At 37.8% G+C, this 19,653-nt stretch overlaps 1 protein-coding gene across 1 annotated transcript; it reads right to left on the bottom strand.

Annotated features, from left to right (window-relative positions):
* Nucleotides 1-1,868: 1,868 nt before the first annotated feature.
* Nucleotides 1,869-4,552, bottom strand: LOC114535292 (putative ankyrin repeat protein RF_0381; the record flags this gene model as incomplete). The annotated part of the gene is made up of 4 exons (XM_028556663.1): nucleotides 1,869-2,002; nucleotides 2,549-2,678; nucleotides 2,897-3,288; nucleotides 3,601-4,552. Coding segments are annotated over 4 exons (1,608 nt in total), but the record flags the coding sequence as incomplete, so codon positions are not given.
* Between the last annotated feature and the right edge of the window lie 15,101 nt (nucleotides 4,553-19,653).

Here is a 19,653-nt window from a genome sequence, read left to right as displayed (position 1 = left end):
CCGCGAGCGCCGTAAGTGGGTACTAATCTCATTGTTCCAGAACATAGCGGAATTCAAAGTCCGGAGATTCTCATTTCGGCTTTTAAAGACTCAGCTAAAATTAAAAAAAATAAACACAAAGAAACTTCAAGGAGCGCACATGCATACTTGCGCTAAACCAATCTGAAGTAAATTTGTAAATAATTACAGATTAGAAGACGTAATTTATTTAGTCTATAGACTTGGGCACAGCATGCTCTGGCTCCTAAGCGTAGGTCCGGGAGGCTCTACAGGGTGCATGTCCCAAAAAAACGGAACCCGCATAAATAATATAGTTGTTAGAAAAAGTTCGTTGATGAATGCGTCAATAATGAATGTGATTACAGTAAATAATAGTTTCAACGAATACATATATAGCTATTAAGCCTGAGACACCCTGTAGATCTGTGGTTGATGCGCCACTGGTGTTGGCCCAACGTACAGAAGAGAGGATCACCAATCTGGGCAAACATATGGAAAGAGTTTGGACCAGTGCGTGACTTACAACGCTGTTGATTGTAAATATATGCAAATTGGTCAAATCTGGAATTAATAAGCTTTAAGTCGCAGAAAAGCACATAAGAAAGTTGAAATGCAAAATCTTTCAGAATAAAAAAAATATTTAAAAATTTGATAACCTATAAAACATATTAAATTCTTAGTCACGATTTTTTTTCATCTTGGCGTTGAAACGGCAAACAGCGAAGGCGAAAAATTTAGGTCACGTGATTCGTTATTTCGCGTTTCAGGAAAAAAAGCGCGAGTGTCACAGGCACTGGTTAAAACACTTTTAATCATGCGGAACGATTATAAATGGGTAGGGACACGTGAGACAGACACAATGAAACTATAAAAGGCTAAATTTTGCTAGAAAATCCCTTCTTGCTCAGTTTGCACCAGCTATGCGTGATGGTAAAGCGGTAGCAGTGATACATTACATAATTGATGATAAAATATATGCATAGGTTGATAAGTTATTAAAAAGAAGTACTGTTCTGCCTGGTTGCCGTGTAGGAGTCGATAAATCTGAATGAATATAGGGACTCCAGTTTGCTTTAAAGGTGGGGTGTGACGAAGAATCTCTTAAAGATTCAGGCAAGTTGTTCCAAAGCAAGGTTCCACTATAACTAAAGGGGCGCTTAAGATGATCAGTTTTAGGCTTAGTTAGAAACAACTTCACTGCAAAAACGAATGTGTAAATTCTACACAAAAAGGTGTAGTATTATATTTGTAACATGCATAGAAACACATTTAATGTCTAAATTTTACTTAAAAATATCGGTAAATTTACAAAACTTAAATGCATCCATGTACACAAATGCATCCACAATATACTAAAGTGGAAGTGCTTTCCCCGATATTAGTATAGGGAAGAGGATATGTTTCCCTATTTTTACAATATTTGTTTACAAGGTTACTGAATTGTCGCTTGTTCATTTGGAGGAATTGAAGATGGAACTAACGCAATTGTGTAGGTCTATCGAAGAATGCAACAAACTTACAGTGGCTTCGACATGAAGGAGAATTCTAGATTATGCGATATGACCCGTGACAGAATTTCATGCTATAAAGTTGTTCGAAACGCTTCAGAATATCGGTCGTGATATTTCAAACATGGCTAACCGCAATTACCAAGAAGTAAATTACAGCTTTCGAGGACTGCATTGACTCCCTCCCCTTGGAAACCCGTATTTACGAGTACGAACTCGTCTTTCATAATTATTTTCAGAAATAGTTGTTTAGCCCCGTTTTAGCTACACGCAATATTTGGCACGGGTGCCAGTTTTATCCATACCCTACCAAATATCGCGCGTAGTGTAAACGGACTTTTATCTCCTTAGAACAGCTATTTATGTATTATAAACAAAAGGATCCCTCAGCGCTTCGTGAGCATAAGGTCTCTTATCAATTTTATGATTCATCAGCCATGACACAAACTTTCGAGCTTTCTTCAAACCAAGTTTCTTCAAATTCACCGAGTTTCCTTTAGAAATATTTTTCATTCGATCTAACTTAGATCCAAAAGGGTGTTCACCTTTGGTTAAGATGAAGAAAGCAATCATACCCGCTACCTGGACATCTGATTTCCTTTTGAAACGACACTTCTCATTTTTTTCAATGGCTTCAATTACTTCTGGTGGCATCCATCCAGGAGTACCTTTCACGAATGTTACAACTGTTGTTTCTTCGTCATTTAGAACGCGGCTTATTCCAAAGTCTGCCAATTTCATGCGACCTTCGATATCAACCAGGACGTTTGATGGTTTTAGATCTCTGTGCAATATTCTTTTATCATGAAGAAATTCAAGTCCTGATAAAATTTCCTTAATCATTCGTGGACCACGCTGTTGTAGATGTTCAATCTCGGATGCATGAACAAGTTCCCCCAAGTCCTCTTCGCAAAGATCAACAATAAGATACATGAATATGTCGTCACGGTGAAAATGACGATAGTGCACAATAAATGGACTGTTGTTCGTTTTAATGAGACTCATGATTTCTTTTTCGTTTTCAACTGTTTTGTCCTCACTTTGCACCACAATTCTCTTAACAGCAACTTCACTTTGATCTTTCATGAGACCAACATAGACACAAGAAAAACCACCATCACCAATTTTGAATTGATTCTTTGCGACAAAAGCTTCCATCGGTATTTCAGTCTATAGGAGTAAAAGATGGTTATTAGATGGAATCACCTAAGCCTATAAGCAAATGGGGCATAGGGGAAAAATCTAGTCGCGTAGTCCGAATCTGGTTACAATTAAGTTATATTGTGCAAAACGAATATAAAAGGTGCTGCCGACTGTAAACTTCCTTTTAACCTTTATATAAGATGCAAAACTCATTAAAACAACTTCATATGTGTTTGAGAAATTACCTTTTCTAACTGGTTGAAGTTCGTTGTTTTCAACACCTGAATTTTTTCACGATGTTTTACGGACCTTTTGAGAATATTCGGAATTTCATCATGACCAAGGAAAATACTCCATTCAAGAAGACTCATTTGCTTTCCCTCAACAAGCAGTTTTCCAGCTCTCCACACAACGATTTTTTTTTGCAACAGGAGATTGACCAAAGCAACTGAATTGTTCACAACAGCCATTCTCATGATGTCAGTGCCAAGAGTATGAGCGCTGATTTTACTTTCAAGTGCTATATCAGCACCCTGCTCAACTAAATACTCAACAATTTCTAATACACCAGTATCGACAGAAGCGTGGAGGGCGGTCCATCCATCAGCATCCTTGCAATTTATGTCAGCGCCATGTTCTAGTATATATTTTACAATTTCTAACTTACAAAAATAGAAAACACGATGCAGATCCCTCCACTCAGCAGTATCCTTCGCGACCTGTTCAACTGAACATTCGAGGTCTAAGGCACCAGCCGTAACAGCAGTGTACAGCACTGTCCACCCGTCAGTATCCCTGCCATTTACATCAGCACCATGTTCAACAAGATATTTTATCATTTCCAGCTCACCTTTAGTAACAGCGCTGTGCAACACTGTCCACCCATTAGCCTTTTTGCCATTTACATCAGCACCATTTTCAACAAGATATTTTACCATTTCTGGCCAACCATTAGTAATAGCACTGTGCAGGACTGTCCACCCGTTAGTATTCTCGCCATTTACATCAGCGCCGTTTTTAACGAGGTATTTTACTATATCTTGCATACCTTTAGTAACAGCACTGTGCAGCACTGTCCACCCATAAATATCCCTGATATTTACTTTAGCGCCCTTTGCAACGAGGTATTTTACTACTTCTAGCTCACCTTGATTAACAGCACTGTGCAGCACTGTCCACCCATAAATATCTCTGATATTTACTTCAGCGCCCTTTTCAGCAAGATATTTCACTATATCTCGCGCACCATTAGTAACGGCACTGTGCAGGACTGTCAACCCGTCAGTATTTTTACCTTTTACATCAGCTCCCTTTTCAACAAGATATTTTACCATTTCTAGTGTACCATTGGAAACAGCATAGTGCAATACTGTCCATCCATCAGTATACCTGCCATTTACATTGGCGCCATTTTCAACAAGATATTTTATGATTTCCAGCTTACCTTCAGTAACAGCATTGTGCAACACTGTCCATCCGTTAGTATCCATTCCATTTACATCAGCGCCATTTTCAACAAGATAGTTTACCATTTCTAGGGTACCTTCACTAACTGCAAAATGCAGCACTGTCTCCCCATCAGAATCCTTGCCATTTACATTAGCCCCATGTTCAACAAGGTATTTTATCATGTCTAGCTTACGTTCAGTTACAGCACTGTGTAGAACTGACCTCCCGTCAATATCCGTGCTATTTACATCAGCGCCGTTTTCAACAAGGTATTTCACTATATCTAGCGCACCTTTAGCAACAGCACTGTGCAAGACAGTCCTCCCGTTAGTATTCTCACCATTTACATTAGCACCCTTTTCCAAAAGATATTTCGCCACTTCTAGCGTTCCGCTGGTAACAGCATAGTGCAATACAGTCCATCCGTCATCATCCTTGCCATTAAGACTATGTGCACACGGTAACGTTTTCGAGCGTTTTCATCTGTAACGCGTTTCAATAAGTGTCGTTTTTAAGGCGCGTACACACAAAAATGGGTGAAAACAGGGCGAAAACGGAATCTAATCCCGGAAACGTTTTCAATGCTGGAAACGTTTTCAGACAAGCGTTTTCGCTATGAAAAACGCTGAAACGCTAAAATTCAAAATGGCGCCCAATGCAAGAGTGGCGATATTTACACTGTTGACTAGTAGCTTAGTTCTTCAGTTAATATCCTTGGTTGTAACTACGATATTGATAACAAGAAATAAAACTAAACTGGCTGCTATTCAGGAGTTCAATAATTCAAAAAGACGCCTAAAAAGACACTTAAAAAGGCTTCGACGACCCCCAAGAAGGTCAAGAATTTGGTGCCGACCAGGCAGGACGTCTATCTGGTGGACTAATATTTGGGAGAACAAAGCAAGCATTCAGGAGTGGAAAGAAAATTTTAGAATGACTAAAAGGAATTTTATGCAGCTTTGCGAAAAGCTGAGGCCACATTTAACTGGAGAAGATACTGTGATGAGAAAAGCAATCCCCGTAGAAACGAAAGTTGCAGCTACACTGTATTATTTAGCAGACGAGTCAAGATATAGAAAGGTACCATGATGATATAGGAATGTACCAAAGGTACATTCAAAATGCTATACCCTTTAAGATCAATTTTCAAGGCAAAATTTTCTAACCCTTGGAGATAAACATATTAAATGCAATATAGCCCATTGTGATTACTGATTACAACACATTTTCACTTTATCTTTAATTTAATTTCACTTCGTTTTCAGGTTGCAAATGCCTTTGGCATTGGAAAAACCACCTTCTTCGGTCAGTTTGCATTGCCATAGTTAAGCATCTAGGAAAAGAGTACATAAAGATTCCAACTGATGTGGCAAGCATACACAAGTTGGCCAGCCAATTTTATGATAAGCATGGTTTTCCCCAATGTATAGGAGCTGTAGATGGAACACACATACGGATAAAGCAACCAAGAGGAAAGTCATCTGAATATATTAATCGGAAAGGTACACCTGTGCAACATTGTAACCAGTCTTCTACTTCAGAGTATCCTGTTTTATTTCTCTGTTTAATATAGGTACCCCCCTGCTCTATTGGGGGATCATTTTAAAGCCCTCTTAGGAGAACAATAATTTGAATCCCTTTGGATGCATTTTTTGAAACATTGGCCTATAGGATATCATAAGTACCTCTTTAATATATTTTTCCCCTTGAATAATCACAAAAACATCAAATTTATGTAATTATGGGGCAAAATCACAGTCTACCCCTTGAAAAAATAAGGATGAAATATCCCTCTTTCTTATTGGATATCCAAACCCCTGAATGGAGGGGTGTCCCTATATATCAAATGGCACTGAAAATTTTAGGAAAAGGTGTCATATTGAATGTTAAATTCATTCAGTCGCGAATCAATTAAGGAACAAGCCTCAACCTTTATGACAAATATATTGTTTGGGTAAAAATAGACTGAATCTAGACTGAATATAGATAGAATATGGTAAACGTACCAAGCACTACCTTGATTTGTTAATGTGTAGGATATTAATTCAAGTAATAATTTTCCATGAACATTTCTTTTAAGGTACCTACAGTCTAAATGTTCAAGGAACATGTGATTTCAAGTACTGCTTTCTTGACGTTGTTGTCAAATGGCCAGGGAGTGTCCATGATGCTCAAGTGTTTGTCAATTCGTCAGTGTGTAAAATGCTTAAAGATGGAACCATTCCAACTTGCCCTAAAGTGATTGTTCAAAATTTACCTCCTGTTCCAATTTGCATTTTGGGTGATCCAGCCTACCCACTCAATACTTACCTGATGAAGGAGTATGAAGCAGGGGGCATAACAGAGGCTGAACAATTTTATGGGTTCAGACTGTCATCGGCAAGAATGGTGATAGAGTGTGCAAATGGAAGATTGAAGGCCAGGTGGGGCTGTTTAAAAGGTGTACTAGATGTTGATTTGGAATTGCTTCCATATCTCATTTATGCATGTTTTATCTCCATAATTACTGCGAAGTACATCATGACGGGGTAGATCAGGCTGCAATTGATGCAGCACTACGTTATGATAGAGAATTCACTCAGCCCAGAATTCAGAGCATTGAACAATTTAATGAACAACCTATGAACTGGCGGCAGCAAATAGAACCTTGCCCAAATAATGCAAAGGACATTCGTGAAATATTCAAAATGTATTTTGAATGAACTAGTGATTGCCTTATAACATATAGGGTTCACTTTATGTGGTTAACCTACCCTCCAAGCATCACCCAGAATCTTTAAACTTGTTGCAAACTTGAAAAAATGTTTATTTGTTAATTAATAACAGTTGTACAAAATGGTAAACAAATAATATAATTTTAATGATAAATAATTACTTGTAAATATAACTCAACCAATATTGAAAATGATATTTAAATATTTATACAACAAAAATGTAATTATTTATATTACAATATAATATATACTATGTTCAAAACATGAAATGTTCCCATTTATATTAAGGTGAACACTACAACTGGTAACTTAAAACAGCATAACAATTCTAAATTGCTTGTGACCATCACACTTGTATTATTATCACCAATATTCTTCAACATTTGAACTACCTGATTTTTTTTCACCAATTGCAGTAGCAATATTCTTAAAACCTTCTGACATAGATTGACCAATGATGGTAATTGACTCTGACAGTGCTTTTAGTGCATTTGCCTGTTGGCTGTCACTTTCAGCTATCTTGTTCACCATGAGTTCCTGCAACACAAGTTCTTTTTGTGCAATGTTTATCATCTGCTGATCAGTGGAAATTTTCTTATTCAACTTTTGATTTCGTAAATCAGAAATAAGATGACGGCGTTTCGGAGGGAGAGGGTCATCAAATATGGAATGGTTGCACCTGCATCCTCTTCCAAATCCTCTTCTACATTCTCCTTGTCTTTGGCAGACGTAACAGCATGAACACCACTATGATCAGTTTCAATGGCTCCAGGTATTTCAGTAGCGGCTGCATTTCCACCAAATACATTCTGACATTCTTCATAAAATCTGAACACCTGCCTTCCACCACCACTTCTTTTACCAGCTCTTACAGCAGCAACAAACTTGTTTCTGAGTTGTTTGATTTTGCCAGCCAGTCGAGTAGGGTTGTTTTGAAATTCAGTATGTTTATGTGCATAATCGTCATTAGGTATGCCGTTTACAACCGCTAGCTTATCCACAAACATTTCATTTAAGTCGGTATACTTGCTTTTACAACTGTCCCAATATATCCCATCGTTTGTTTTTTGAGTTTTGTATTCCTTTACGATGGAAAGAAGCAATTCTACTTCGGCGTCAGTCCATATGAAATTCTCTGTGGAGCTTCGTTTACGTTTATTAGCATCAACTGTTTCGGCCATTGCAGTTTTTGGAGCAACTTCAACTATTTCGCTTGTTTCTAACGACTGTTGTTGCATTTCAGTCAATGATTTCAGTACACAAGTTTTAGTTGTCTGTGAAAGAACGGACTAATGTAGGAAAAGGTAGAAAATATTTCGCGCTAAAACTGCATCCTGGCCATTACCGCGCATCATATCTGGCAACAGAGCACTGGTAACTAGTTCTTGGGAACGTTTGTGAACCATCGTGTGAACAAGACGCCAAAACGACACATTTGAAAACGCTAGTACAAAAACGCTTGAAAACGTTACCGTGTGCACATAGTCTTATTGAAACGCGTTACAGATGAAAACGCTCGAAAACGTTACCGTGTGCACATAGTCTTACATTAGCTCCGTTTACGGTAAGGTATTCTATTATTTCTAGCGTACCTTTTTCAATAGCACTGTGCAGCATTGTCCTCCCGTTAGTGTTCTTTCCGTTTACATCAGCGCCGCTGTCAACAAGATATTTTACCATTTCCAGCGCACCTTCAGTAACAGCAAAGTAGAGCACTGTCCTTCCATCACTATCCTCGCAATTAACATCAGCACCGTTTTCAACAAGGTATTTTACTATTCCTAGCTTACCATTGGTAACGGCACTGTGCAGGACTGTCCACCCATCAGTGTTTTTGCCACTTACATCAGCTCCATTTTCAAGAAGGTATTTCACTATATCTAGCGTACCTTTAGTAACACTACTGTGCAGCACAGTCCACCCGCTAGTATTTCTGCCATTTACATCAGCACCTTTTTCAACTAGGTATTTTACCATTTCCAGTGTACCTTCAGTAACAGCAGTCTGTAGAACCGTCCTACCTTCAGTGTTTTTGCCTTTCACATCAGCGCCATTTTCAACAAGATATTTTATGATTTCTAGTTTATCTTCAGTAACAGCATAGTGCAGCACTGTCCACCCGTCAGTGTCCTTTCCATTTACATTAGCGCCATTTTCAACAAGATCTTTTACCATTTCTAGCGTACCTTCAATAACTGCAGAATGCAGCCCTGTCTCCCCACTTGCCTATTTATCAGAACAATGCTTGGTAAATGGTACAATTTGGTACAAATTCATATTATTTTTGCATGTTTCCTGAATGCTGATTGCCCAGTTGTATATACTAGAGTGATTTTTATTGGCTATGAGCCAAAGTGCAATTACAACTTGAAAGGGTTGCCAAATAAACTTGCGGCATTTTCCAAAGATTACAAAAAATATATACAGTACTGTGCAAACGTTTTAGGCCCCCAGCCAAATTGTCACTTGTTAGTAAAATTCATGGTATTGCAAGACATGCTAGATAGAAAGACTTGTAGTGGTCTTGCACTTGGTACAGCCACCATGAGGGACCATTATTACGGCACAATGCCCAGTCATTGACCTAACAAGCTTGTTTGTTACATCTGGATGAACAGCCTCACGTGTTGTGAAAATGGTCTCTTTCATTCTTCCAGATGTCGAGATGGTCTTCTATCTGACCTCTTCTTTACTTATTCCCAGAGATATTCGAACAGGTTTAGGTCAGAATTCTGTCGTTGCCCTGAACTGATTGATATTTCTTTCGGTGGGGCTTTTTTCTCTGTCACATGGTGTCCTATCTTGTTCAAAGATAAAGTCTCAACCGCAAAGCTCTCTCCACCTTTTAGAAAGTCCCAAGATCGTAAATTTTCGACTAGATACGGAAAATGGTATGTTTGGCTTGTATCTAGAACTTTCCTAATAGATGAGATGGCTTTGTGGTGGAGATTATATCTTCCAGTAAGATGGGGGCACCATGTCATTTAGAAAAGAGCCTGAAAGAGAGTGATATTGACCAGCCCAGGGTTATAAGAGATTGCTGACGTAGACCTCATTGAACATTTTTGGGAATAAGTCAAAAAGACGTCAGATAGAAGCCCATCTCGACATCTGAAAGAATGAAAGAGACCATTTTCGCATCACGTGAGGCTGTTGATCCAGATGTAACAAACAAGCTTGTTAGGTCAATGAGTGGGCACTGTGCCGCAATAATGGTCTCTCATGGTGGCTGTACCGAGTGCAAGACCACTACAAGTCTTTATACCAAGCATGTCTTGCAATACCATAAATTTTACTAACAAGTGACAATTTGACTGGGGGCCTAAAACTTTTGCACAGTACTGTAATTGGTGAAATTACTGTACTCATCTTGACCAATTAACGTCCAGAAAGTTTGTCATGTTAATATTAAGACGATAAGCCGAATATTTGAAGAATGCAGAGATAACTTCCACGTTTCGAGCAAGGGAAGTTTTTCACCTTGCTTCGAATTCTTTGCTTGAAACGTCGCGGTTTTGTTTATTTTTCCTTGTGTAGTCAATTAATTCAAACCAGGTCGGTTCTTAGATAAATGTTCTATAATAAAGGAGTGTTATAAATGGTCTCCGTGCAGGATAGCGTGATACTCCACGCGAGATATTGCGAGACTTTTGGAAAGCGTGAAAAAGTCCGAGCCGTTACGCTTTTCGAAAGTCGAGGAAGCATTTAGTATTTCCTTTATAAAATACCTACCATGAAACTTTTCGTGCAGGATTGGCTCATCTTGTACGCCTAGTGTAACCAATGAAATTGCGCGTTTCCTTATTAGAGAGTTTTAGTTAGACGTTTACGGCAAGCCGCAAACGTGGTTTCACGTTAGCGTTTTGACGTTGCCGTTGTTGCAAATTTGACATTTAGTTAGCAGTCATTTACCTATACCTTGTGTTAGAACGATTCAAAATTAAAATGCAGTAAACAGTTTCGCAATTAAATTGCAGATAGCTATTTCTAATGCTTCAATTTTTTTAAAATCAAAAGTCGTTTACACCTGGAAAAGTTTAGAAGAACCTCCATTTTAATAACTGACCATCGACTAAAGGCGGAATAACGATATTTTGGTAAACTGCCATATATTGCCAATCGTGTTATTAAATGAGCTACGTGAAAATACACGTCCAGCGGTTTAAAACGTGAACGGCAAACGTGAAACGGCAAAATTTCAAGCTCAAGCCACGATTTGTGGTTAGCGGTTGAGGACAAAAGTCAAACTAATTATAAATCTCTTCATTATATAAAATTTCATACCATTATGACATTTTTCGTTTTCAATGCTCTCTCCACGAAGTTCTACTTCAATTCCTTTTTGTTCATTAACAACAGGCTTGGATTGTTTATTTCCCAACGCAGATATATAATCTAATTTCCTGACGTTGCTGTACGATTCTTTTTTGTCAAAGTTAAAGTTATGTCACTCTCCTCGCGCTGGGATATGATGACATCATCACTTTTCCGTGGATTCAGTCATTCTCATCTTTGAGCATAACGGCTATGCCTAAAACAATTCAGACTTCATATGAAAATGGCACGTTGCATGTGCACCTTTATCTAAAAAGCAAACTTCAATTATTTAATTTTTAAAACCCATAATAGAATTTTACTAGAAATACATACATGAAACAACCCCTCGTCATTTGAAACGAAGCGGAATATTTCCTAAGCCAGAACTCAGGCAAAGCTAATGATTTATGAAATGACTCGAATGAGTCGAAAGCTCATAAATGTTTCTTATTTGCAGAAACCAATACAGTCATAAAAGTGAAGTAAACATCGCCCGTTTTACCACGCCATTAAGCAGGCAATTTAGTCCTTATGTATTGTCATTGTTAACTGCAAACACACAGCAATATTCTAACAGATCAACCATCTTGACATGTTCACAACAATTACTATATTAAATGAAATTAACTTAAGCTGGGCTCTGAAGAGGAAATTATCCTCTTTTATTATATGGATGGGGGTATTAAATAATTTATATAAATTAGAACTAAAACACTCGTAGAACTCGCCACTATAAATTACACAATGTGCGCTAGAAATTGTAAAATTTCTCGTATTCATTGCTGTTGTTGTGAAAATACAAATGGTCTTTGGCTCGTCATATAAAACGGAATTAACGTTGGATATATACAAACAAAAACAATTGAAAGACATCTTTAAATACGTAAAATTTATTCTACTTTAATGTTTAGGCTTATTTATTGATTTCTGTATATTTTGGTCACTCATGATCTAATCCATATAATAAACAAAACAATGAAAACATTACACGGTTCGCTCGAGGATATGGAATTTATGTTCTCTTGTCAAAAACAATTTCTCACGAGTGAGCGCACCGAACGAGATTGACCCATTAACTGCCTTTAAAAAAATCATACCATACAATATTCTAAAATAAAAGTGGCGAGACAGCATCGAAACTGTCTTTGAAGAATAGTTTAGCTACAACACCGCAGGGCAGAAACTACAGGCAATATGAATTTGATACCTGGTTGCCATTTAAAAAGTGTGGCGAGCATGTCATGGTGGCGGCCATCTTTAAAACCAGGAACGAGGAACCAGGAAAGGGGGACGGGGGTGAGAATCACCGGAATCTTTAAAACCAGGATTGATAATCTCAGGAATCTTGAAAAGCCGGAAGGAGAATCTCCGGAATCTTTAAAAGCCGGAATGAGAAACGCCGGAATCTTTAAAAGCCGTAATGAGAAACTCCGGAATCTTTAAAACCCGGAATGAGAATTTCCGGAATCTTTAAAACCCGGAACGAGAAACATGTAAACAGAAGGAGCAATAAGATAAATTCCGTTCTGAACAAGTTGTGTCATTCGATGTCAACTTTTTTTCCATAAAAACAGTCGATTTATGAAAAAATGAGCCTGTCTCTTGAATTCTTTCGTTGGAATTTTCCAGATTCGGCCAAAAACGTGAAATAATTATATTTGAATAGCTATGCTACTTCGCACACAATTTGTTAAATCAATGTCAAGTCTAAAATATCGTGAAAATCAAGCGTTATCAGAATGCTGCTTATCCAGGCGAAATATTGGACCATCACCGAAACCGTATTTCCTCTAACAAATGCCTTTTCCTTCGCCTCATCGTCGTCCTTGTCCTCGCTGTCTAACCCATGAGACAGCCTCGTTCCCTGGCGCTTTATTGGAAAACATAAAGGCTGCATTCAGCGTAATATAGAGATCTGTGGCTAAGAGCCTAAGATGTGCGATCGCGCAGGGGTGCTTGGGGAGGACCGTTGCGAAAAGGCATTTGTTAGAGAAAATAGGGCTTCGGTGATGGTCCAATATTTCGCCTGGATAAGCAGCATTCCGATAACGCTTGATTTTCACGATATTTTAGACTTGACATTGATTTAACAAATTGTGTGCGAAGTAGCATGGCTATTCAAATATAATTCTTTCACGTTTTAGGCCAAATCTGGAAAATTCCAACGAAAGAATTAAAGAGACAGGCTCATTTTATCATGAATTAACTGTTTTTATGGAAAAAAAAGTTGATATCGAATGACACAAGTTGTTTAGGACGGGATTTATCTTTTCGCCTTCTGTTTACATGTTTCTCGTTCCGGGTTTTAAAGATTCCGGTAATTCTCACTCTGGGTTTTAAAGATTCCAGAGATTCTCATTCCGGGTTTTAAAGATTCCGGAGATTCTCGTTCCGGGTTTTAAAGATTCTGGAGATTCTCGTTCCGGGTTTTAAAGATTCCGGAGATTCTCATTTCCGGTTCCCCGTTCCTCGTTCCTCGTTCCCCGTTCCTTGATTCCTTGGCTGATGTGATAGAAAATTTCTATGTCTGTGCAGTCAACAATTGCCGATTTAAATTCTGAAATAATGAAGATCAATTTATATTTGAACTATTTGTCACGGGTTTAAATTACTGTTCACGACACATTGAATGGAGATGATTAAATGGAAACCAGCCTTAATTGCGGTCGTATATTCAAGAATTTCCAATCACCGTCACAACATTCGCTTTCGAATGACATCCGGCAGTCACACGGCTACGAATTTGCGAATATGAAACCCTAAATTTAGGGCCCCTACCTCAGGATAACCGCTTTGCCGGTTGATTCTGGTGAGATAGATCGTGGTCTCTGAGTTTAGCGTGAACATAGCCTAAGTCACTCATGAGTAAAATTCGTCTAACGTGGCAATCGATAAAGTCTGTTTTGATTTTTAAGTAATTAGACCATTAGACCACAATCCTTGCGCAAATGCACTGCATTTCACAAAATTTCTGATGGATTCTGAGTACGGTAATACTGAAACAAATTATTGTTATATTATTACCCAAGGTTATTTATCAATTTCCTGGCTTCAATGGTTTATACCCAACAACATTAAAGATATGTTAAATAAAGATCTTTGTAGTCTACATTCCAGCAAACCTACCTTCATCGCTGACTATCTCCGCTGCCGTCAGTGGTGTATATTCGTCATTAGCGTTCTAGCGTGCTGCTGTGATGCTCATTTAAAACGAGGAAAAAACCTTATTTATTATGAAATTTCGCAACATTATTTAACTATAAAGGAAAGAATTCTTTGAATATTATCTTGCAATTATAGGCAATTAGCTACAATAAGGGTTTCCACAATGCAAGGAAATTTCCTTTGAAAACCACAAGGGTAAGAGGGATCTGTGTTAATAGGATATATTATGCCTTCTTTTCAAAAATTCTTTGTCTCTCTTTTTTTCATTGTTGCTACCCCCTATGAGGACAGCCAAGTTGTGGAAACCCTGACCTAATGGGTTTTCTCCTGCAGAGAGATTTATTTGCCAGCGAAATATTTGCATATTTTCTTTGGAACTGAGAGCAGTCAAATTGAACAAATTTTTTTATTTTGGTAAAATGCCACCAGTTATTTTACTTGAACACACACTGCTTCTTGCAGGCCAAAAGTGTCCTCTTCTATTGGATATGATAGTTAACGTTGAGAACGCTAACCGGCAGTCATCTTGTATCTTGCATCATATAATCATTTTTACATATCAAAGGTACAATACACAAACAATATATTGATATAAACTGGCACCCCCTAATTACACTTTTTGCTAGGGCCCTGTGTACAGTTGTCACAGCGGATTTGGACCTGGCTGAAAATGGACCCCCCGGTCCAAATCCATATTTGAACCCGGAGATGCGCTAGCGGATATAAACCTACGGGGGTACAATTTCGCCCGGAGATTTGGATTATATTCTTCTCGCGGATTTGGGCCCCCTCGTATGATAATTAGGCCGTATTCTGTGGCCGATTGTCGTTCAGTTTCGAAGCCCCCCTTCGGGCACTACTTGAAAACACGATAGAAAATTAGGATAAATTATAGAAAGTCTAAATTCGCGTGTTTTCACCTTCACAAACCTGCAGTTTTCGAGCATTTCAGCTTCAAAAAATCAGTGAATTTACATGTTTCGCAACGCCATTTTGATTCAGGAAATGTTCAAGATACTTGGTGTATAATATACGAAATATATGGCTGATTCAGAAGTTTTACACCGGTATGTAAGGTGGCTCCCTACAGTTCTATGGTTGTATCGCGGTAATTTTGTCGCGCGCGAAATAGTACACGCAACACGCGTGGCTGATATTGCATGCAGGGCGGGCTTTTTAAAACTTGTCATTGTGAACTTTTGATAAACACGCGCGGGCCTTCGCGGGATGTCGACTGGTCGCGCGAGGAAATTGAAATCCTGATTTTTGTGACGTCATAAACATAAAAATAAATGTATTTTTCTCGTTTTTCCTTCGGTAAATTCTTTTCAAACTTTACACAGTTTTCTGTAATCTTGAAATGCGTAAAATGTGCAAGTTTTAAGAAAATCGTACGAGCCGAATTTTTTTTAATTAAAAAACAGGATTTTTTGAGGATTTAAAAAAAAGTGCTCGTACGATTTTTTTTAAATGCTAACATTAGAAAGAATTATGGATAAGATTACTGTGTGGAAAAAATTAGAAAGTTTTACCGAAGAAAATTTGAAAAAATTATCTCAGAATCTGTAAATTGGCCCTTTTTAAAATCGTTATGTTACCATGGCAACGAGGAAATTTTATGAAATTTTATATATTTCGTAATTTGCGATATCATAGCAGTTATGTGGCCAAGTTTCGTGATCATACTTTGTAAGATGATAAAATAATGGTCTTTCCAACACAATTGCGCATTACACAATCAAAACTGTAGGGAGCCACCTTAAATGAAGTTTCCAACATTTTTGCTGTGCAAGCAGGCTTCAACAAGGAAGCTTTGCGAGGAGTTTTACGAGGTTTTTCGAAAATTTTCATAGATTTTTTAAAACTAAATTAGTCAGAGAAGACTTCCGACAATTTGTGATTTTTTATAGCATTCTGCTCTTGGAATTTACAAATAAATTAGAACAAATTTTTTTTACACGCAACAAAATCATCCACGAGTGTTTTACTTCTAGTCAATTTATACAAAATATTTGCTACACAATCCTTTTCCACATAACCTTTGTTTTATACTAACTACAAGTATAATACACACGTTTACTCAACAAAACTATTTACAACATCTCAGTTTTTTGACAAATTTAATTACCAACGCCTTTATCTTATCGTCAACCCACTAAAAAGATAATCGGATTACATCTCTTAGAGTACCACAACTCATCATCGTCGTCATCTCTGAAATCCAGATTAGATCCTTCAAGTTCATCATCGTCATCAGATGGAGCCAGGGAATAACTGCTATCATCGTCATTACCATCTTCAACTACTGCATTCTGGCAATCACCACACGAATATAGGTCGGTACACTTTAATTAAGGCAGCCTTTTGCAGGAACAACGAACGCATGGTCGAGCATCCAGTCTTGCACTTGCACTCAACACAATTAAAGATCGCGGAGCGGGTGGTCGTGTCGTCAAAGTTATCTCCACTCTCCAGCTCTTTATTGCCAAGCGTCCAGCCATTGCCAGCCGGTGATGGGAGATAGATTTTTGCACTTAAACACTGATACCATGATGCTGCTTAAAAATTTGCTCTATATATATGTTGGACAGGGTTATCGTAAGTTGGAGACAAGACGTCATCGGAACATTTTCCTGTCTTAAAAAGGGCATATCTAGAGTCATCCACACTTGTTGACGCTTTGTCTGAATACAATAAACACGTAAATTTGTACAGCTCATTGACAAGATCTTTTGAAGGAGAGAAGTTTCTTCCAAGCATTTAAAAGCACTCAACAAACTCAGGAAATTCAGGTAATATTTTTCGCAGCATCGTTTTCGCAGGTTGAACTTCTTCTGGTTCTGTTTTGTCAATTTCACCAAAAGAAGACGAAAGTTGAACTGCTTCACTTTCTTTTTCCTGACACCGCACTTGAGCTCGTTTGATGTGAACATTATTTGTCAATGCCAAATAACAAGCTCTGTGATACGAGAAATTTGCATATTCGATACCGTCAGTTTTAACACGTTTTCGCTGACAAGATCTAAACTTCTCCGTGCAATATCACGATGTTCTCCATCTAGCGTTAGCTAAATGCTACGACAATCCAAAAATTTTGGAGAAGACACGTCACTAAAAGTTGCTAGTGGGCCTTTTTTCCCGTCAAATTGAATTAAACATGAGTCGGAAGACGCCATGTTTACAAATAAAACTGCTGAATCTGCTATATATACGTCGTAAATATCCTCGACATTTCCTGAATCAAAATGGCGTCGATGTATTGCGAAACATGTAAATTTACTGATTTTTCGAAGATGAAATGCTCGAACACTGCAACGCTAATTAAAGCAACGCTAATTAAAGCAACGCTAATTAAAGCAACGCTAATTAAAGCAACGCTAATTAAAGCAACGCTAATTAAAGCAACGCCGATTAAAGCAACGCTAATTAAAGCAACGCTAATTAAAGCAACGCTAATTAAAGCAACTCTCAATTAAAGCAACGCTAATTAAAGCAACGCTAATTAAAGCAACGCTAATTAAAACACCGAATTAAAGCAACGGTAATTCGAACACCGCCTCATTCACTCGCGTTTGGTATGTTTCGCCGTTTAATTGTTTTACTTGCTTGCTCGCGACTTGAACTTTTTTCATCCTGCCAATTATTAGGATGGTAAATACCCTGAGGCCATTGTAACGGCCGCAGCGCAAGCTCTATGTATATTTGAAAACGATGACGATTTTGCTTACGTCACGACGCGTTGTAAAGTTCGAAGAAACAAAATGCAAAACGCAGAAACAAAATTATATATTTTACAGGGAACAAATTAATTGTCTTGACCAAGTAACACTGCTTACTCGAGGATCACTAGAGTTGTCGATTATAGTTGTCGTAAACTAAATAACAATAAGATATTGCCAATTTGCCATTGAATTACCGCATTAAAAACCAAATATACTTGCTTGTGTAGTACTCATCTTGGAAATGACGAAATACAAGTATAAATATTTCCAGTTTCCCATTAAATGTCTACCATTCTCTTTTACAACCCCCATACTCTAAGAATAATCTGATCCCCGGAAATGCAGTACGTTTCTTAGATGAGACACCCCCAAGACCCCCTGGAAAGCCGACAGACAAAAAAGTTAGTTAGTATAGTACTAACTAGTTAGTATATAGTAAAATTATCGTTGATTTTATTTCTGTTGTTATTATTTTTAGCTGAATTGCTGGGATATTTGACGTATTTTTGAAATATTTGAATGTTTACATCTCGATAATTTTATTGTGATCGAAGTTCCCTACCTCAGGATATATATTATAGCCCACTTTATTATTTGGCTAACTTAGGTACTTTATTATATGGCAAGTCGCCCGTTGTAAGAAAGAGGATTTAAGTATACAATTAGCATGTAAATAAATGAAATACAGTAATGTGTGAAGTTCAGCAAAGTGTGCATTTTACTTCAAATAAACCATTCGCCATTGGGCGACCTATGTCTATTGTCTGGAAACCTAAATCCTTTTGCAATTTGCTTAATTGTAAAGCGAACGCTGGCAAAAAGAATTCTGTTTGCCACAAGATCGATCTCGATCAACCTCGCGATATTGATCTTACATCAAGCTAAGTGTTGAAAGTCACTATATCAATATTTCGAGGACCAAGACGAGTCATTTCGATTAATGATATCTTTACTATGTATTAACTAATGATCTTAATGTTTGCTAATGGGTGCTCTTTTTCTCTTCTTTTGGATATTAGTCGTTTTATTGTGTCTTCTTTGTACGTTCTGTATTGTTGAGTTTCTTAACGTTTCACATGCTTTTTACTCCGTTAGTCCACTGAGTTTCTTGGTTCACTGACGATTCTGGCCCGGTCCAATACGTTGCTCCATTGAAGATTCGGGTTTTGTACACGCCCTTTTATGGTAAAGGTTTGGGGAAACATGCACACGTCATCAACCAGAGTGGGCTGATCCTTTTCCAGCCAATCAGCGTTGAGAGTGCATGTGAACTGTGGGTTGGTGTTAGAAGCTCGCTCCAGCTCCCCTATCTTGTTTGTTTAAGGCGTTGACGCACTAGTCGAGTTGGGCTTTATCTCAATCGATCAATACTTAAAAAAGTTCACAACTTAAAATATTTATCATCAACAGCTATTAAAATTTTTAAACATTGCTTCTGTGAACCTTATTTTAAAAGTTAACTACTTACTCCACTATTTTAGCCGAATTAAGCTTTCTCTGACGTAATGCTTAAAATGCTCGACCGCGCGGAATATAAAACAGAATTGATTGACATAAGAGCTTTGCAGCTGCCTAAAGCATGCATATTAATTTTTTAAATGTGACAGTTAAACTTGGCAATGACATACGACCGTT

This window comes from Dendronephthya gigantea, unplaced genomic scaffold (assembly GCF_004324835.1).
Source record: "Dendronephthya gigantea isolate DGI-Jeju-01 unplaced genomic scaffold, DenGig_1.0 000115F, whole genome shotgun sequence".
NCBI classification, from domain to species: Eukaryota; Metazoa; Cnidaria; class Anthozoa; order Malacalcyonacea; family Nephtheidae; genus Dendronephthya; species Dendronephthya gigantea.
This window is presented reverse-complemented; position numbering and strand designations above follow the sequence as displayed.